This window comes from Sturnira hondurensis, unplaced genomic scaffold (genome assembly GCF_014824575.4).
Source record: "Sturnira hondurensis isolate 20B ecotype Veracruz unplaced genomic scaffold, ASM1482457v3 Scaffold0008761, whole genome shotgun sequence".
NCBI lineage: Eukaryota > Metazoa > Chordata > Mammalia > Chiroptera > Phyllostomidae > Sturnira > Sturnira hondurensis.
Window position 1 is genome coordinate 3,342,446 of NW_028081392.1, and position 21,023 is coordinate 3,363,468.

At 54.1% G+C, this 21,023-nt stretch overlaps 1 protein-coding gene across 20 annotated transcripts in view; it reads right to left on the reverse strand.

Moving 5' to 3' along the window:
• CAMK2G (calcium/calmodulin dependent protein kinase II gamma) overlaps positions 1 to 20,524 on the reverse strand; it is a 56,988-nt gene extending 36,464 nt beyond the window's left edge. For 16 of the 20 annotated variants that reach the window (XM_037055942.1, XM_037055956.1, XM_037055943.1 and 13 more), the window contains exons 1-4: positions 20,326 to 20,524; positions 18,872 to 18,966; positions 7,569 to 7,628; positions 189 to 243 (exon numbers count right to left, since the gene is read on the reverse strand). In XM_037055942.1, coding sequence (XP_036911837.1) covers positions 189 to 243; positions 7,569 to 7,628; positions 18,872 to 18,966; positions 20,326 to 20,390 — 275 coding nt within the window. In that variant the 5' untranslated portion in view covers positions 20,391 to 20,524. The remainder of the gene's footprint in view (positions 1 to 188; positions 244 to 7,568; positions 7,629 to 18,871; positions 18,967 to 20,325) is intronic. The other 4 variants (XM_037055955.1, XM_037055948.1, XM_037055952.1 and 1 more) reach the window with 1 other exon arrangement.
• Positions 20,525 to 21,023: the final 499 nt, after the last annotated feature.

Genomic DNA, 21,023 nt, shown 5'->3' on the forward strand with positions numbered 1-21,023 from the left:
TGACTGAGCAATGAGACCCCTCAGCAACACGCCCCTCCCCAGAGGAAGTTCAAAATCAAATTCTTCCCCTTGGGCAAAGGACAGGGACCCTTGGCAGAGGCTGAAGACCCAGTCTAGGCCTTTTCCTGAGACTTTATTTTGAACGAGCTGAAGGGAAAGGCCTTTGCACCCTCAGAAATGGCACTTACAGGTCAAACACGAGGTAGTGGAACCCTTCTTCAGAAATACTGTCGTGGAGGCGCACTGCAAGAGAGGAGACAGGACAGACATTGATTAACAGAGAGAAAACTTGGAAACCCTCTTCCTCTCCTCCTCAGCAGCCCCACCCTCGCCCCATCCTGCCAGCCTTCCCGGGGTGGGCTGTCTCCTGCAGGAGTGGCAGGGAGAAGGGCGGGCACTCCTCAATCCAAGGGTAAGCAGCCCCGGAGCAGAGACAGCCAGACCCCAGGGCGAGCCCTCTGGTTGCCACGTCCGGCTGCCTCAGATGTAGGCAAGAGCGAGAAGCTTCCCAGGCAAGACAGAGGGTATGATGTGTCACAGTGTAATGCAGAGAAGCAGTAGTGACGCTCACCACAGGGGACAGAGAATGACAACAGGGGAGAGAGCCCGCGAGCTCTTTCAGAGGAGTAAATGGGAACAGAAGAATTAAAGGGAGGAAAGAAGTGGGAGAGGCAGAGCCCAGCAGGAAGGCACGTGGAGCGAGGATGACGGGTGCTGAGCATAGGAGGCAACACACAAGTTTAAGCAAAGACAAAAACTGTTACATTAAGTGCCTATTATGTACGAGGCCTTGTGTGTAAGCCTCTTTGCATACATTACTGATTCTACAGGCATTTATTGAGTGTGTACTATGTGCCAGACCCTGTGCTAGGTGGTTCAGGACATGGAGTCAAGGAGTTTATTATTGAGTTTAGCTCCATGGTTCAAGGAGTTTATTATTTCTGATGACCATGAGATGAGGACAGGGGAGGTTCACGGACATAGAGTGTCTTGCCAAAGGCCAAACATACAGTCAGTTAAGATGTGAAGCCAGCTCTGTCTATCTCCAAAGACTGGTCTGCGCTGCTGCTTGCTGTAAGACATGTGGAGTGGCCCACACACCCAGGCAATAAAGTAATGGAGCCAGGGAAAGGGACCATGCACCAATATACCTATAAGTGTCACTGACGGGCCTGGGAGGCCACCACGTGGAGCAAACTACAGCAACTCACAAACTGCAAGGGAAGGCTGGCGAGCAGAATCCCGCCCCCACTCCTCGCCTCCAAGGCACTTGGGCAAAAAACCAACCTAATGTCTTCTGAAGTCTTCTCCTCAAGCTTCTGCCCACAAAGCCACCTCTGGGTTAAATGCCAAGTTCTGAGCATCATTCTAATGCAAACACAGTGCGATGCTTTGGCTGACAGTCTGGCTGTTCCTGTCCCTTCCCTCACCTGAACTCTCTTGATGGAAAACCTCAATTCCAAAGGGCTCCCTCTGTTTGACCTTTGCCCCAACCCCCAGCAGTCACAGGAGCACCTCACGGAGCACTTCAGGAATGGCCCGACACCAAAACGACCAGTGAGGTTCTTGAATGCAAAGAAATCACCCCTTCGTTCCCTTCGCCTGGCCCAGGCTGTGAACTACCCGCAAACGACAGCGTCCATTCCGGTGTCAGAGTGTTTTATCAGGGCTGAGGCACTTCCCCACATCCCCTCCCACCAAAACAAGATCAGGCAGAACATAAAATACAGGCACTAAGCCATCGACAGAGCTCCGTGGTTCTCCTCACCCGACAAATGAGGACTCAGGCCTGCCAGGGTTTGAACCAGGGCCTAACGACTGTTTACACCTCCTACTGCCTACCTTAGTTGATCTGATCTGGTTATTCAACCCCAAATTCCACTCCAAACTGAGTAGTTCTATGATTTACCAATGGGATCAAAGGCAGGTGGTACTTCTAAAATCACTCCTCCTCAAAATGTTCTCCTCTGTCCGCAGGCAAACAAGCTCCTGCTTCTCTACACCTGCAGGTGACAGAAGGAAGGAGCTACAGCCAGGCCCTGCCTCCTTCCCACCCTAACCAGCTCCGAGGCACTGATGCAGGTCCCCCCAGAGCCCTGCCACCAGTCTCCTCACTGGGCTTCTCTGGTCCGTGTCAGTGCTGCGTGCCGCGTCCTGCTGTGGCTGCTGTGGCTGCTGCTCCCTCGCTTCCAAAAGGACTTTCCATTTAATTAAAAATTCGCTATTAAAAAGCATTAAAGTGTGTAACACAAATAATCCCCTGGAAATCAGCTGTCCCAGAAACTAGAAACCAGCTTCGTTGGGGAGGTGACGAGAGCAACAGGGTGGTGAGCTCACAGGACAGCAGGTACGATGCTAACAACCACTCCTGGGAGTCCTGCTGCCTCCCCTGCCTCCCCCGAACCCCCTCCCCAGCACAGCACAGCAGGGCTGAGAACAGGACAGAAAGCGCGGGCACCTGTGCCCAGACAGGGAGTCACTGGCATGCGCCCTTGCCCAGGAAGGCCACACACAGAGCCCAGGTGGGAGGAAGCCAGGTGGGGAATCAGGAGGAAGACTGGCCCGCCCAGGCCACCCAGCCCAGAGAACAGCTTTGTCACCGGCGCCAGCGCAAGGCTCCACCGAGACAAGGAGGGACAGGCAAGCAAGGCCCGTATCTGAACAAGACAGCTATCGATTTTTGTTTTTCCATTTGTAAAGAAATTTAACAGGGAGTGAGAATAAGATAAACCTGACTTCACCATTCGAAGAGCCTGCCTAGCAGATGCTTAATAATTATCCAAATTATAGAAACTAACGCTTACTCGGGCTGTTTCTATGTGCTAGGCCTTGTGCCAAGTGTTTTCTGTGTTTTTTTAATTAAACTCTCCTATTAACTTTGTGGGACAGGTACTTCTATTACCCTCATCTAACAGGAGAGGAAACTGAGGCTCCAAAGAAAGTCACACAAGGTCATACCCAGTGGCAGAACTGAGACTCGATGCCAAAACAAACTGCCATTGAGATCCCTGATACTGTGGAACTGCCCACTGGGGAGCCACTTTCTCCATCCTCATAGGCAGAGGAGCCCCAACCTGTCCCCACTGGCCCTGGCCATTCCGATTCACTCATCAACGTCCATCTGGCACCTTCTATGAAGCAGGCATGGCTGTACACGCCAGGGAGAAACCTGGCCCTGCCACCGCAGAGCTTCCAGGTGAATGGGGAAGACAGGCTCTAAACCAGCGCTCACAAACACGTGATTGAGCACTACTGTGAGGCAGGAGGAAGGATGCTACGGATGCGCGCAGTAGAAGAATCTGCCCCCTAGCCCATTCCACGGTACTCAGAGGGCACGAAGGCTGAGGAAGGTCAGACCAAGTCTACAGACAGGAAGATCTGGGGAAGGGGGCATAGAGTGTTCAGCACAATGCATTCCAGTGATAAGCCTAATCATCATTCTTTACAAACTGTAGAAAGAACAGGACAAAAGACACCCAAATACTTTTACTTGATGTTTCATACCTTCAAGGACTAACAAAGCCACAACCCAAATACTGTGGCTATTTCCAATTCTTTAAAACCACCCAACAATACGCCATGTTGTAATGAAGAAACTGTGGTCAAAAAGCACTAAAAAAAAGCGCCACCGTGAATGTCTGCAGCAACAGCACAGCAGGAAGGAGGCCCTGTGCGGGGGACTGGTGCAGGACTGAGGATGCCCTCCCCGCTGCCTGAGAGGTGAGGAGGGATTTAGGAGCTGTTCAGTTATGATCCAACATCTCCTCCTTTTCCTTTTCAACTATTTTTGCTACACTTACTAGTAGCTGAATAGATCCTGGGCCCAAGGCAGCCTAGTTTGAATACCTTGTAGAGGTATACTGAGTTGGGGCTTGGGGGTCTAGGAGAGATTATTTCCGGCCACTGGAATCTGTCTTCATCTCCATTTATTTTCTAGGCCTCCTTTTCTCACTGAACCCTCTCATGACAACTCCACAAAGAGGCACAAATGACACAGCGGAGGTACAGGCGGCAAAACAATGTGCCGAAAGTCACAGCTACTAACCAGCAAACCCCGATTCGGACTTGGACTTGACACCAAAGTCATGGACCTTTGCTTCTCCACGTATATAGTCCACAGACCAGCATCGTGAGCATCACCTAGAGATGTGAGGAAGCTCCACCCCAGACCTACTGAATCAGATCTGAATTTTAACGTGACCCCTAGGTGATCCACAAGCACATAGAAGTTTGAGAAGTGCTGCTCTAAACCACAAGGCTAGACTATGATTGAAGCTGCTGGGGCAGCTCAGCACGAGGAAGGAAGACAGTCTGTTCATCAGAGGAATTTAGAGCAGGGAGCAAGCAGATCACAGGGGGACACAGTCCATTCAAACTTCAGACAATCGGCACTCCTGCTGTCTCCTCCTCTCAACTGCACTCCTCTAGCCGCCCTCCTAGGGTTGTTTTACGTTCTGCAGGGCACCTCACAGGCCTTTTCTTTTTTAAAAAAATTAACAGACTTTATTTTTTAGAGCATTTGGGTTCACAGCAAAACTGAGCAGACAGTACACAGAACTCCCACATACCCTCTGTCCCCGCATACGCACAGCCTCCCCCACTCCCCACACTCCCCACCAGAGCGGCACAGTTGTTAAAATCGATGAACCTGCTGATGCCTCATCGTCACCCAGAGTCCATTGTAATGTCCACAGAGAGTGGACACTAGGGTTCACTCTCCCAACAGGCTTTGTACTCCTGGGACAGAGTATCTACTAGGGAATAAAGCTGGGACGCCTGGCTCCTTGCATCAAATTCCCGTCTGAGTCTCACAGCAACCAGTCTGACCATCAGCTCTTTGCTCTCAGCTTCCTCAACTCTGCGGCACTCGTGGCTGATCCACAGGTATCCTTGTGCGATGGAGTTAAAGAGTCTGGAGCCCAAAGGGCCACAGCGCTAAAGGATGAAGCAGCGGGGAGGCGAGAGGAATGGTGAATTAGGGGGACAGACTGCCCCCTCTCCCACCACAAGCCAGGTCAGCATCCATGGCAACCCTGGCCTCTCAGAGCCCTGGTTCGCAGCGGAAGCCAGACAGCCTGACCTGCCAGCTCTCCCAGGACACAGTCCTGGCTCACCCTTTCCTCTCCCTGTCCTTGATCCCAGAATAGGGCCTCAGACAAACATCCCTCAGGATCCGGGAGCAGCCATGAAATGGAAGCACGGTTCTAGGCAGTCAGACGCTGCCAAGTGAGTGTGACTCGCCTGGCCTTGCCTGGCTGGGTCCTGCCGTCTCCCTAACAGAGCAGAGGACTAGGGTGGATCATCTCTCTGTCTGCCTTAATGGGGGCAGGTGGTGCAAAGAAAGGGCTACCGAACCAATTAAGTCTAAAAGGTCAAAAAGTATATATTTGATTTCTAGAAATAAAATGTTTAAAGGTTAGAACGTTTTATCCTGCCCGGACCATTCTGCAGTCAACCACGCCTGTCCTGCAGGCGAGGCAGACCTGGTTCTGCCTCCCGCCTCCCCTCCCCTCCCCTCCCCCTCATTCTCCTCCTCCATGAGGACAATTCATCACTGCTTTATGAATTCATCACAAGGAGCATACAGAAAGTTGCTGACCTCAGACCCTGACACGGAGAACTAGAACACCAAAATGCTTCCATGCTTGCAATGGCTTTAATTACCCACGTATATTCTTCCTGTTCTAGAACTCCTAGGTCAGAGGTCACCAGCTACGGGCACCGGTGCCCACGTGACACAACAGGGTGGTGGGGACAGTGGCCAGTGGGCTGAGGCCTCCACTGCCCAGCCATTGCTGATGCCATCCACGGATGTGGGCTCAGCAGAACCAAGTCTTCTGATTTGAAAGACTGGGAAATAGAATTTTTTTCAAAATGTAAAATTTTTTTTCGAGATTAATTTTTTCAAGATTTTATTTATCTTTAGAGGGGAAGGGAAGGAGAGAAGGAGAGAAATATCAACGTATGGTTGCCTCTCGTGAGTCCCCTGCTGGGACCTGGCCTGCAACCCAGGCATGTGCCCTGACTGGGAATCGAACCGCGAGATTCCCATTGTGTGGTTCGCAGGCCCGCGCTCGATCCACTGAGCTACACCAGCCAGGGCTAAAATCTCATTTTTAAATACTGACTGGCAAATAATAAAAATATTTTTAGGCCACTCAGCCAATCAAACCAAAGATGCTCGAATTTGCGATGGCTGTTCTCAGCACTCCTCTTCGTTGTCTCTCTCCTGTGCTGTCCCCACTGTGCCATTTTCAGGTGTGAGTCTAAGTTCAATAGATCACCCAGGAGCCCCAGCAGCTCCAAGCCCAGGACCTGTCGGCTGAGAGCTGCTGGCTCCGAGGAACATACCGCACCAGGCAAAGCCGAGCCCTTGAGCACGGGCTATGCCAATCTGCTTCATGTGTAATCCAAGCTGCTGATTGCCATCTATAAAGCCCTGCATGGTTGGGGTTCTGGTTACCTCAGAGTTGCTCCTGTCCCCTTGGGCTGGAGTACGCCCTCAGCTCTCCCACAGAAATAGCTCACGTGAAGTATTCTAGCCTGAGTTCTGGGAAGCCAGAGGCTGAGCAGCTCTGGAGGAAGCATCGAGCTTCAGCAAGCCGCCTCGCAGCCCCGGCCACCGGCAGAGGGGAGCGGGTGGCCTCTGGGGCACTGAGGGAGCCCTGACATTTAGGCCATGCCTGAGGAGCATGGAACGCACGTTGGGTTTTTTTTTTTTTTTTTTTTGGTGATGACTCAGGGTTTTTAAGGAGAACCTAGGAAGATGCTCCCTCTCTGCCTGAAGTCAAGACTGGGGTTTCTGCTCAGACACTGCAGCCAGCCCAGTTTCTATCCTCCCTGCGAGAAGCACCAAATCAGGGCCAACGCTTTTGGCAAAGACTGTTTCAGCTGAACAATGCAAAACTGAGCCAGAGTGGGTTGTGGCAAGCAAACCTCCTCAGGCTTTAGAACAGCCAACAATGTGCTCTTGTCCCCCAAGTCAGGGTGGGAGCAGGGAGAAACCCTCTTCATTTTTTCTCTTTCCCCATCCTAGTGGCTCCTGCCACCCCTTCTCCAGAGAAGCCAGGCGGGTGGGCAGCTTGCTTTCCTGGCTCCGGGGAGCACAAACAGGAGCACCATGGAAACCCCTAGAGTGTGCACGACACTGCGACAGGAACAAAACTCTTTCAAGTCCAGGAACAAAATCCGGACCCTCTGATGATGGTCACGGAGAGTCCCTGGGGAGGGAGGCTGGCAGGCTACTGGCCCAGAACCTCACATGCTGAGGACCTTGGACCTCAGCCCAAAGACTGGAGGAGGAGGGAAGCAGGGTGTCTGAAATCTGTTCCAATACCTCAGATCTCAGCCCTGAGATGGCATTGTACATATGAAGACACCTAGGTTGCAAAACTCGAATGTCCCAGAATTCTGGGCACAACACGGCTGCTTCCCCTTTCTGGGAAGCACAAGATACCAGGAGCAAAGGCCCAGGGACAGAAGTCATTCCACATAGAAAAGCAGTGGGTCTCCCTTCTCCACCTCCTGCTACAAAACGCCCAAGAAATACTCTACGTAAGTGCACTTACCAATGTTTGGATGTTTTAAAAGTCGGCATATCCGGGCCTCACGTTCTAGCTTCTGGTGATCTAAAAGCAGAGGAGAAAAACCAAAAACCATCAACCATCCTTTCTATTTATGGTCACCTGGGTATTCCTACTCCTTGAGTTCTCAGGCACCAACTATGCACTTCTTACAATGTGCTGAATGAATGCAGCAAGGCCCAGCAGTCCCAGAGTCTGGTGCTGTTACCACCCTTTCCGGATGAGGAAATGCCCTAGGAAAGCATCTTGAGCTGGGGAGTGGCAGAGCCAGGGCGAACCCAGGTCTTCAACTGCGCTGCGGTCCTCATTCCACTACTGCGGGGATTTCACTGGGCCAGGGGGCCCAGACCTCCTTCTTATTAGGAATACTAGTAAGGGCTAAGTTTTGTCGAGTAGCTGCTTTACGACCAGGCACTGTGCCAGGAGTTTTGCATATATCCTCTACCTGGGTCTTCAGAGAAATCCTAAAACATAATGGTGCTGTCAACAAAGATGATGATGATTTGAAAAAATAATAATAGGTAACATTTATTGAGAGCTCACGTCTACGCCAGCCAGATACACCTTTTAATTTATCCTCATAACAACTCTAATGAGGCCGGTACCACTATGATGCCCACTTTACAGACAACTGCTTCTCCTCAGCATCCTCTTGGGCACCCACGGCTGGGGCACTCGGGCTCTGGGGTTGCTCTACTTCGGCAAAACGACCAGAATGCACGAGTCCCCAGATCCAAGCAAGCGGCGCTGGTCAATTCCTTCTGCGGGAAGGTAGAGCTCCAGGAAGCAGAGAGGATGCTGCCAGTCTCTACTTCACTAGCTCTGCGTGCTGCAGTCTTCCCCAAATTTATCTCTTCCACAAGGTTTTCCCTGTTTCTCTCAGAGAACATCACTTCCCCACCTGATGCCACCCCTCCCACCTCCCACCGAATCTCTTATAAGTCTCCCATCATGGGTTACAGCAGTTCTCTTTCGATCACGGGCTCTTCAAAGGGTGGGGCCTTTCTTAGGGGTGCTTTCTAGAGTTACTCCGGTAACAGGGGCTTAATAAGCGTTTATCAAAAACAGCAGTGATAACTATTATTTACTAAGCAAGTACTATGTGCCAGGATTATCTTATTTCATCCTCACAGAAATTCTTTAAAGTAGGGGGCTGATTAGGTCCATTACAGGACAAATGAGGAAACGGACTTAAACGGTTAAAGTGCCGACCCAAGTTCACAGAGGCAGTGGATGCAGGTGGTCTGAGCCCAGAAGCCTCTTTCTCCATTGCTGTGCTATGGTGACAAGATAGAGAAAAGGGACAACATCAAGTAAAGACTCCAGGCTTTGGGGACCACAGTCCAGCTCACCCCAGCATCTCTAGGCCCAGACAGGTGCCTGTCCACCCACACCCGCCCAGCAATCCCCGCCTTTCTCACTAGGGCTTCTGAGGGCCGCCCGCTCCCCCCCCCCGCCCCCCGCTCTGCCAAAACAGAGGGAGCCTCTGTAAAGCCTCCCAGGACCTTCGCAACCCGTCTGCGGGGCCCGTGTGATGACGTCCCTTCTTCACAGATAATAGAACTGATGCCCAGAGACACTAAATGAGGTGCCCGAGGCCATACGGCAGGAAAGGGACAGAGTGGGATTCAAGCTCCAGCCCAGATGATGCAGTCTGAGAGGAGGTCTGATTACAGACTAGAAAGAATTCATACGTGTTCTGTCACCCACCACCCCCAGCTTTGTGCTACACTTTCCCCCCAACGACAGCTCTGCTTTGTGGAAGGAGGAGGTAGGGACAGGCGGAGATTAGTCCCTGCTGCCCAGCTAATCCACCCCAGCTGCCCACAGATCTGGGTCAAGGCTTCCTCTCTGTCCTCAGGTTCGGCATGACCACGGACCAGGATGGAGTCAGGAGCACGCCAGGTAATCCCACACTCCCACATCGCCCAGATCTGTCAGTGCTGGGGGCCTGCCGAAGGGGAGGTAGTCAAGAAAGCAGCCATGGCCCTGCCTGGTGCAGGGGGCTCACGGCTTCAAGGTCTGGCCAGGAGGGGGCAAGATGGCCATCTCCAAAGCTGCAGACCCACTAGCCCTCTTTCTGACCACTCACCTCCCCACCCTCCAACCCCCAACCCCCGGCTTGGCTGCCTGGGCAGGTGCAGAACAGCATCTTACTATGTGGAGGTGGCGGCTAAGGGGAAGGCCCAGAAGATTAATATTTATCTCGTCCCTCAAGTCTCTTACTGGCTAATGGTTACAGCCCCACAGCAACAACGGCACTAAAAATAAGGGTGCGCGGGCTCTATCAGTGACTCAGGATGGGAAGAGGAGGGACCCAGATTCATGCTCCCAGCTCCTCGAAGGAGCTGCCCAAAGTCCAGAGGGTCTATGTTAGCCACTCCGTGCGACCCTGCCTCCGAGGAGCCAAGCTCCGTGTTCTGGGTGAAGCTTGTGACTTCTCTAAGCCCCAGGCTGTGCCTTGGTCCTCGCTCTGATCCCCTGCCATGGAGTCCCACCATTAACACACCAGCGATGGAGTCCGACAGCACTGGATTGAGGCCCAGCACTGGCATGTTGGGCATGTTATTAAACCCATCTGAGCCTCTTTCGTTCATTCAAAAAATATGTACTGAGGCCTGCTATGTGTCAGGCACTTGTTCTAGATGTTGGAGTATAGCAGCGAAAGAACAGACAAAACCCCTGCCCTCGTGGAGCTGCTCCTCTCGTGTGGCTGGCTGGGCTGGGGAGAGACAGACAGTAAGCACTGGACGGCGTGGTCAATGTTGTGGCAAGTGCTGTGTAGAAAAACAAAGCCGGAAAGGTGGTCAGGGAAAGCCTCAGCAAGGAACTGACATTTGATTAGGGCCCAAAACAGGTGAGACAGGGAGCCAGGCCCATTATTTTGGGAAAAGGGTCCTCACTTCTAAAACGGAGGCAGCAATATCTGTGAATTAAATGAGGTAACTGGTTAAGTGCTCAGTGCAGTGCCTGGCAGCCTCCTTTACAAGGGCCCAGGGGTAAAATGGACAAGGCCTCCCAGACCGGGCTTTGTGGCCGTGGCTCTTCCCAGAGACACTGAGAGAGTTGGACTGACTCTCCCTGGGCCTGGGCAGGCACAGGGTACCCTACACACCAACTGAGCCCTCTGACCCGCTCCATCAACCTTTCTGCGGGTGGGCTGTTCCTCCGCTCCTCCCGTTTGTAGCCTGTGGGGAAGGTCAGCAACAGGGGCTCTCCAGAGAGGGAGGCCCAGGAAGTGCTGTCGGCGGCAGGATCCCTCCTCTTTCTCAGCCTCAGCCTCAGCCTCGCTGGCCGTGGCGCCCTGCCATCCAGCTCTGCTCAATGAGCCATGCGGTTTCTGCCAACCACACTCTCCCCTGCCTCCTTTGACCACGCACAACAGGCCAGCACCCCAGCCTCTCCAACGGTCTTCTCCTGTCGCTTTTGCACTGTCCTGTGTGCCCTCCAGGCCTGGTCCATGTCTAGGAAGAAAGGAGAGCTCCACTCCAGCAGCAGGGCTCAGGAACAAATATGGTTTTAGAGCATCTTTCTCAACTGCAAGAGTGGCCTCAACTAAACATAGCATCCCTAACCCCAAAGGAATGAAGCCACTGAACTGTCTTGGTCCACAGTGGTACGTTCAGGCCCTGGCTCCACAACCCAAGGTGATAACACACTAGTCGCTCTTGTCACAAAAGTGGCCTTCTTCCTTGAGACACACCTGCTTCCAGGGCCCATTGAGCTCACTGTTCCTAGGAGACAGCTTCGACCTGCCAAGGCCGACCTTCCCACCCACCTTTCCACCAGGCTTGACCCCGCCCCCCCACGGCCCAGCCCCCCCCTTCCTGTTTGACAACAGCCACTTCCCGCTTTTGCACAGGGCCACTTCCTGCCTGCCTGTGTGCTACTGCCATGGAGAGACCCACCCCTGTCGGCCTTCAGCCCAGGTCCAACCACAGGCCTCTGCAAGATGTTCCCCTCAAGAGCAGAGGTGGCGACAGGAGCAGAAAGCAGAAGCCACTGTTATCAGGGACAGCAGCCCACCCAGGGCAGAGCCAGGCCCTGAAACAAAAGGGTCCCTGGAGGCCTTGCCTCTCCCACCTCTACCTTGAGACTTGGTCCAGGGCTCCACAAAGGACAGGTGCCCTTCACAGGAAGGGCGGGAAGGACTGACCAGATGCACGAAGGGAGGCAGAAAAGAGAGCAGACAGCGAGGAAACAGCATGCAGTGAAGGTGAGCGCAGAGCCCTAGAACCATCTCTGCCCTCGGACCGCAGGAGAGAAGCCCACTCCAAACGCACTTTCCTTCCCCCACAAGATCAGGGACCAGGGAGAGCTGGCCACTGACTCTCCACAGCCTTAGAGGGGATGTGCCCGCTGACTTAGGGACATTTCCCTAAAACCACAAATGCCAGCACTAGCTTCAAGTAAGATTTGCTGCCACCTAAACATACAAACTTCTCTAGGTGGGTAAGGACACAGAGCCCTAAGTCTGGCTATGAGGACCCTCCTCAATCCAATCTCGAGGACACCCCTAACTTTTCAAAGGGTGTTTCAAAAATCTCTGCCTGTGGCCCTATTTCTGTGAGAAGCTTTCTATTGTCCCGTTAATTTCAGATGCTCAAGGTGGGGCTCCCCCTCTTGCTGCCCTCCCGAGTGTCCCCCCTCCTTCCTAAGCAGCAGAGGCCCCACAGGGGCATCACTGAGTAGAAACAAGGGCATTGTAGGGATTTGGTGTCACAGTCCAAGTTCTCCAGCTACTTATAAACAGCCCCTGACCTTGGGCACCGACCAGCCGGAATCCCAAACCACAATCCCATTGACCTTGCCCTGACTCCGCGATGACACACCCCTTCCTCTTTGACTCTCACTATAAAGGTGCAGAGCTTCCAGTTAAAAGCAAAGTCTGTCCACCACGTAAGAGGGAGGACGGCTTCTATTTTCTTCACACCCACACACACCCAGGAACTAGCTGAGGGTTGTGAATAGAGTGGGACAGGGCCTGACACGGGCCACGTGAACACCAAGGCTCTGTCCTTTACATTGGCATTCTCCCTTTCTCTTCAGTCCGAATTCTAGCAGTTTTAAGCAAGCAACACAAAGACCTGAACCCTACTTTGGCCTTTGGGTCTTAAGAGAAGCTTTAACTGAGGAGGCAAAGGAGAGAGGTGCCAAGACATGCCCCACAGCAAGTCTCCCAAACCAGCCTGGATGGAGAAAATCCCCATGGGGTCACTAGCAAGCCCCAAGAAGGCAAGGTTCTGCCTCTGGACACTCTGGACGCTCTCAAGGGTCAGAACGGGGCCAGCCACTACATTCCCCATGCCCCCAGCAAGGCTCTGGGTGTCTGCAGCCTTTGCCCACTGTTTTGGTGACATTTCCTTCATGGTAACCAGCCCCAAGTAAAACATCCCAGGAAGCAGCCCCTAAAAATAGCTCCTCCCAGGGCAGCAGCAAGAGGGGGGGGTGGGGGGAGGAGAAAAGAGGGGAGCAGATGGGAAGCTGCTGGGGCTGCTGGGGCCCAGGAAGTAGAGCTGGTGCTAGGGACAGTGAGTGGCTGGAAATCTCTCCACCATTGAGGGGTCTGTGCCCAGAGAGGCAGGTACAGATGAGAGCAAGGCCTCATCCAGCGGAAAGAAGAGATTTGCTCCACTGGTCTTACAGCTCTGGGCCTGGATGGAGAGGTGTGGGAGTGATATGTCCGGATTCATCACAGGGCACGAAATACCCAGAATCTGTGTTTTAAAGGGAAGAGCCAAGGGGTAAGTGAAGACCACATCGCTTGAGGATGCTGGGGCCTGAACACTGGAAAAATCACTGGCATATCCACAGCTTGAAATAAACACAATTTTTGTGCCTTGGTTTCCCCACAGGCCTGGGGCGGATCTGTCTGGCCACGGGAAAATGACAAAAGGCCTCCACTGAGAGGCANGGCACGAAATACCCAGAATCTGTGTTTTAAAGGGAAGAGCCAAGGGGTAAGTGAAGACCACATTGCTTGAGGATGCTGGGGCCTGAACACTGGAAAAATCACTGGCATATCCACAGCTTGAAATAAACACAATTTTTGTGCCTTGGTTTCCCCACAGGCCTGGGGCGGATCTGTCTGGCCACAGACAGAAAATGACAAAAGGCAAATGGAAAATGACAAAAGGCCTCCACTGAGAGGCACTCAAGAAGTGCAAAGTGCCCACCTCTTCCTGTCACCACCCTTTTGGCACCCATGGGATCAGGCGCTTGTTGCCTGCCAAGGCTGTCCAGAGAGCAGCAAGCAGAGAGAGGGGGGCAGGCGCCGGTCACACCCACTCCTCCCCTTCTCTGTCTCCAGCCTCAGAAGAGAACGGGCTCAACCGCTCACCTCTAGGGTTTCAGCACAGCCTTGAAGCCTGGAGCAGAGCTTCTGACAAGGGACGAGAGCAAGCAGCTGGAAGAAAGCAGGGGCCTCTCCTATGGGATGGGACCCCATGACGCCCACGCCCAAAGTCACCCTGGAAGGTGGGCGGGAGGGCAGGGTGACAGGCCAGTGTTGTCTGAGCCAAGTCGCACAGCTCACAGCAGGACCGTATGAAGCTGGCCCAGCATACACGCCTTGGCACAGACGAGGGACCTCTCGGCTGCTTCCTCATCCACCTGGGAGAAGGAGCCAGAGGAGCTCGGTCACTCACACGCAGCCCAAAATGGCCTGTTTTATCCTCAGGAGGAAAGCGTGGTTTTGTGTACAATCTCCTTTAATGCTTCCTCAAGTTCCAGAGTCCCAGGTTCCAGTGCTGCATAGATTTTTCTTCCTTCTCCCCGTCCCTCATGGCTGCTTTACCCTCCCCTCACTTTGCCCAGATCCCTAACGGTAAAGTCTCCCTTGGAGATACCACAGGGGACACAAATGTCATGGGGGCTACTCAGGCCAACACTAAGGGGGTGGGGACTCTCAGCTGGCACCACCCTGAGGGATCCTATTTCAGTCCCCAGGGCCAGCTGGACCCAGAAAGAGACAGCCTTTGCCCTTCTGGTGGCCAACATACCACAACCCAGCCGCTCAGCTTGCCATAGCCTTGACCATGGACTGACACCCCAACCTGGGAGCTCAGAAGAAGGCCCCAAATCAGAGAACAGCCCGTGTACACAAACGGCCACCACCTAAAGAAGCCTGGATTAAGAAGTGTCTGGTAAATCTCAGGAAGCGTGGCAAGAGCAAGTTGCATTGCTGTTGCTGATTTCAGGTGGCATTTCTTCAAGTGTGGCTTGGGGACCACCTGCACAGAGACTCTGGAAGCCCACCCAGAAGGAGAACCTCTGTGGGTGGAACCCAGGAATCTTGAGGTAATCGTTACGCACACGAAGTTGAAGATCACTGCTTCAAGAAGTTCCAACATTGCCCTAGAAGGCCGTTATGACAGGGAATCATAAGCTGCTCTGCTTTCTGACACCTCCCACCTGTACTATGCCCCAAGCACAGGTCTTTAATCTCACCTGTCCTCTCTAACAGCTGTGTCAGGCCTGTAGGCTGGCGGGCTGCATGGAGCAGAAAGAGGGAGCCCCAGCCAGTGCCAAGGTACAAGGGTTCCCGCAACTTGGCTCTGAGGTTCCTGAAAGCTGAGGCCAAAAAGCAACCATGATGGGTTATGTATAGTCCCCTCAACCTATTCGTTCAATGTGTAGGTGCTCTTTGTGCCTCAGGCACTTCGCAAGGCCCTGTCCATACTAAGAAAAGAAACAGATATAGTCTCTACCCTTACCTCCCACGTCCTCAGGAAGAAGAAAATGTTTGCTTACATTTAGCTTCAATAGAAATTTCTTCACATAAGGTACACAGAGTAAACAAACAAATACAGCAAATGCTGTAACAGGTTTCATTATATTGTTTCTGGTAGCATCTCTTAGTAAGGCCAAGTTTCCATCAGAGTAAAAGCAACTGGAATGAAGCTAAATGGTCCAAATACAGAGGTTTCTTATGATACTAACTGTTTCAAGGAAAAAATCCTCAACTATGTATAAGAAAGAAAGGACCATTTGCCCTTCAACTGCAGCAATATGGGGAAATGTTTTAGATGTACGCAAGACAGCAAGATATAAAACGTTATGCTCCGCCCTGGCTGGTGTGGCTCAGTGGATTAAGCAGGGGCCTGTGAACCCAGAGGTCATGGGTTTGATTCCCTGTCAGGGCACATGCCTGGGTTGTGGGCCAGGTCCCTAGTTAGGGGCATGAGAGGCAACTGACTGATGTTTCCCTTTCACGTTGATGTTCCTCTCCCTCTTTCTCCCTTCCTCTCTCTCTGAAACAAGTAAATAAAATCTTTAAGAATAAATAAAAGGTTATGCTCCATGAGGCGAAAATCAACATGCATATGAATAAAGATAAGAAGGGAATATAAAGATTTAAAAATAAAAAAAAAAGACATAAGGGCTCAGGCTCCTGGTGGGGGGGGGCGGTGCTCTTAAATCTTAAAATAATGACTTATCATTGCCATCACCTGGCCCACTAGCGCCTGCACCCAAACCTATTTTAAATGCCTCCTTCGGCCTAGCAGAGAGCTCATTTGGGAAATATGGGTTCCCTTAAGAGCCCCAACTCCACACCTATTGCTGTTCCAAAGCAAATGGAGTGGCATTATGTGACTCTCAGTGGCTTTATGTAGACAGGCCCACAGACAAAGACAGTGTTCAGTGAACAGCCACGTGAACACCCCACCTTGCAACCCAGCCACCGACATGGGCCTGAGGTCACAATGGGCCTGAGGTCACAATGACAAAAAACAGCAGAGCAAAAGAAGGATTCCATCCAGATCTCCAGGTCCCAGAAGACCAGGTGATCTCTCCTGGGCCACCTCACCATGAATGCCAAGCAGAAGCAGCTCGACACCCTCTTTCTTTCCTTTCAGTCTGCAGTGCAGAGAATCACAAGCAAGAAAGAAATCAGGCAGAGACTCAGCAAACACAGCAAGCCCCTTCAGACCCTCATGGATGACCCTGGTGGACCCACCACATTCCCAGACACAGAAATCCAACACCTGCAGAGCCCTAGACAGACAGACAGCGACGAGTGAAACCCAGCCCCAGCTGCTGCACCTTTATAAAATATACAGCGTAAACTGAGAGGCTGCAGGAAGCCACGGCCTTCACTCCCTAACCCCGTGGGCACCAGCCTAGTGGGCCCCCTGGCCCAACCCTCTCCAGGAGCTCCCATCCCCTACACCCATGCCTATAGCACAGCTCCTGGCTTGTCCCCTCCAAGACAACATCTTCCCACTCTCTGGCCTCCAAACGGTCCTGGCACTTGCAAATTCCTGACCCCTGTTCTTGGCCCCTGTGTCTATCCGCCAGGAGTGGGCCTCTGTCCCAAAGTCAACCTGGCACGTAAACCATACGACAGAGCCCCGGTCTTGGCATAACCATCTCAAAAGAGGGGGAGTTGCAGTCTGAAGCATATGATCTTACACAAAACCGTTCTTCTTGAGGAAGAAAAAAAACCAAAGAGAAATCAAATCTCACCTGGTTTGGGCAGGGAAAGATGATTATCATTTGGGAAAGACAGGACGAGGTTGAGAGGAGGTAAGGATGGGAAAAAGACATGATCACACAGGTCAGAGAAATTCGGGTGAGTGGGGAGGGAGTACAACATGACAGCTGGAGGCAGGCAGCTCTACAGAGTCCCCTCACCAGCTATCCCCGCACCCCAGAGTTGGACTCCCAGTTATCTTCCTGTCCCTCACCCCTGGGTCAGAAGACACTGGTGGAATGAGAAAAAGCAAAGCGCTGCATGATTAACTGGAGACACCAGACACCAGCCCCCTCTCTGGTGTACCAGGGCTGTGCTGTGTGGGCATGGGGACGTAGGCACTCTCAGACTGTCCTCTCCGCCTGCACCTCGCATCCTTGGCCAGATGACGTCTGCCAAAGAGCCCAGCCCACCGTGTTGCACACCCCCAACCCCAGGGGAGGAGGGCTTCTGACTACCTACCTATCTCTATGGCAACCATCGCCTCGAACTCAAGGTACCCAGAGAGAAAGGAAACAAACAAGTCAACTTTATGGCCAATGTAGAGGAACAGCAAGAGATGGGCACTGGAAGACAGCAAGACAAGCTCTGTTTGTGGGGATACGGAGAGGCCCTCCCAGCCAGGAGGCAGATGCCCTGCTATATAGGTCCCAGAACAACTGTCAACATGACAGAGGCCCACTGTAGAATTTTACAGTTTCTCCAATACTTGGGGACATCTATCATATCTCTTACCCCAGAGACGCCTGGATCATTACTAGCTACAGCCCACGTCCTCCCCAGGCATCTGTCCTGGCTTCTAACATATTTATGGCATCCTGTTGCCCAGCACCAACTCCCTTCTCTGAATCTCATGAAATTTGTCCCCCTGCTGCACCCCGCAGCCCTCACTGACCCAGCCCATCCACATGCCTCTGTACTCACCCGACCTGTTCACAGAGCACTTTACACATTGCTGAGTCTATACCTATCAGATTAGGCGAGTTTGGCAAGCACCCAATACAAGGTTCAGGGAGTGTAGGTTCAAGGTGTGAAAGCCAGGGCCTGACCCTCCCGGCCTCAGGTACTCTCGGGTACTCAGGAGGATCTCCCAAGTCAGGCTCCAGGGCCTGGCGCTCCACAACCCTCCGACCCCGCGGCAGTGCTGCTCCCACCCAGACCAGGCCATTGAGAATTCCAGACCAGGAGGCATCACCCTCCACCCAGGACAGACTGCATCTGCTGCTACACCGCCAACTTTGTAATTTGATCAAAAAAGCAATCAAGTTCATCTGGCAGGATTTGTTCCCAGAAGCTCTCACCAGTAGCAACCTTCTCTGATGTTTACAGATTCCCTTCCCTTGGGAGTCTGTTCCGCCGCCTGGTGGGCAGGGGGAGGCTGGGTTTGTCAGAGCTGCTCACTTAGTGCATTTCCATCCCTAAGTTGCCACTGGGGCCCAGGGACTAGGACAGGCCTGGAGTGGCTACTACTGCCCCGCACAGAAACTCCAAAGGCCCCAAATTAAGAGCCCTCTATTCCATGACACCCATCATTCCCAATATCCTCCTACTCCCTAAAAACCAAGCTCCCCAGAGCCTTCAGGGCCAGTTCCTCCTGACAGCTACCTACATCTCTTACATCTTCACTCTTTTCTACCTGAGTACTTCCAGTTCCCCACATAACTCCTTCCCTGCCTTCAAAGTCCACCTACCCTGAAATCCCAACTCTTCTCCACGTGCTAAAACGCACAACCCTCAACTCCTGGAGTATCTTCAGAAGAAGCCGTAGCCCCTGGAGGCACCCCAGGAAGAGGCCAAGATGGGGAACACTCACCCCGAGCAGACAACTTCTTGGTATTGATGATTTTTGCTGCATATTCCTGCGTAGAGGTTTTCTTCACACACCTGCGGACCACAGAGAAAGCACCCCTGGAGGGAGAAGGAGGAAAGAACTGGGACACAGAGCACAGCAGAATGACACAGACATGCTTCAGGTCTGGGGACAGGGATGCTCCCATCAACCTTTAGTCAAAATCACACACACCAACGTAGTGGCCATCACTATCCAACATGGGGCAGAAGGATGTGGCCACTGCGTGACAGTGAACAGGTGTGTGTGGAGAATGACCCCATTCCCACCCCCACATCTAGTCCCTGGGCAAAGCAACAGCCCCAACCTCAGGCAGTACATCGGGAGCTGGTGGGCGATGCTTAAAACACACACCTGCTGCATCACACGGACAGCCCTGTGGTCCGGGCCGAGAGAATCATAGAAGGAAAGAGACCTGCCCTTCTCTCAGCAGAAATAGGTGAAGGTAGGGGAAGGAGAGATTTGAAAGAGGGTATCGTCCCGGGAGAGACATCTCCCTCAGCTATGGGGAAAGGTGAGGCAAATGAGGCTCAAATCTCCCACAACCGTCTTCAGCCCACTTCAACCCACTGCATCCCGGCTCAGCTGACAGCACGGAAAGAGGGGATCCAGTAGTGGGTCTCAGATATCAATAGCTCCCCTTTCCCACGATATTTTCCTTTACTCTTCCCCTCCCAAATGGGAGCTCGCACTTTCTAGCTCTGGAAGCGTCTAGGGGGGCGGGCAGGGCGGGGGCTGCAGTGGCCGGGCTCGGCGCCGCGGGTGGGGGTGGGGGGGGCCAGGGCTGCTGCAGAGGCCAGCTCAGTGCGGAGGGGAGGGGGATGCTGCGGCTGCGGCGCGCGGCTCCCGGGACCACTGCAGGGATGGGGGGAGGGGACGGGGGTGCTGCAGCAGAGCCCAGCAGCCGGGCTGGGATCTTGGAAGCGGCACTAGCCGGGGGCGGGGCCGGGCACCAAACATCCCCCCCCACACCCCAGCACCGCAGCGGGGTTGAAGCTGCAGGGCCAGGACGGTCCTGAGTGCCAGGCGCGTGGGACACGCGACAGGGTGCTGAGTGAGCTCCTGAGCAGGATGGGGAGAAGACCGAGAACTGGCGGGGTCGGGATGAGGGGCGCCTGAAGGGTGCGGGAGGGGCGGGGCTGGAGGGCGCCCCGGAGCGGTCCGGGGGCTGCAGTCCCCAAGGCAGCGCGGGGTGCAGCAGCCCGGGCAGCTGCTGCAGGGCGCGGAGGGGGCTGCGGGGCAGGCAGCTGGGGGTCAAGGCGGCCCCGGAGGCGGCGGGCGGGAAAGGCTGGGGGTGGGGCGGGCTGAGGGGGCGCTGCAGCGGCCGGTGCAGGGCCAGGGGGCGGGGCGAGGAGCCGCATAGCGCCCGGGCGGCGGGGGCAGGGCTGGGGGCCGCGGCGGGCGGCGGGAGGCCGTACTTGCCGAGCTCCTCGAAGAGCTGGTAGTCGTCGGTGAAGCGGGTGCAGGTGGCTGTGGTGGCCATGCTGGCGGCGGGCGGACGCGGCGGTGCAGCCCGCGCCGACGTCGGTGCACAGTCACCGCCGCCCGGCCGAGGGAGCAAGAGGAGGAGACGGGGCTGAGCCCGGCAGCACCGCGAGACTTTACCGGGGAGAGCGAAGGAGGGAGTGACACCCCCGCGCCCGCCCGTCCCGCCCCGCCTCCAGCCCCGCCGGCCCCCCGCCCGGCCCCCGGACCGCCTCCAGGGAGGGGCCTCCCGCCGCCGGCCCCGCCCCGCCTCCGGAGCCGCCCGCGTTGGGCGGGACGCGCAGGAGAGCGGAGACTAGGGGGTCCCAGCACCTCGCCATCGGGAGGGACCTGAAAGGTTTGCGACCAGTGGGTTCATCCAGGGGCGGACCCTGCAAGGGCTCAGAATGTGTGTGTTGGGACTGGGTAGGGATCTGGACCGCCGAGTTCTGTAGCGCGGCCCCACACCCAGGTCCTAAGCCCACAGCCCAATTAACAACGACGTGGGAGAGGGCCAAGGTCAAAAAGACCGAGTCAGACTGCACACTGGGGAGGCGCCCCCAGCCTGTGCAGAACCAGTTCTCAGCAGCCTTCCCTCGGGAAGCTGACAGTCTAGACTTGTGTAAGCATCAGGGCCATTATTAGATAAAAC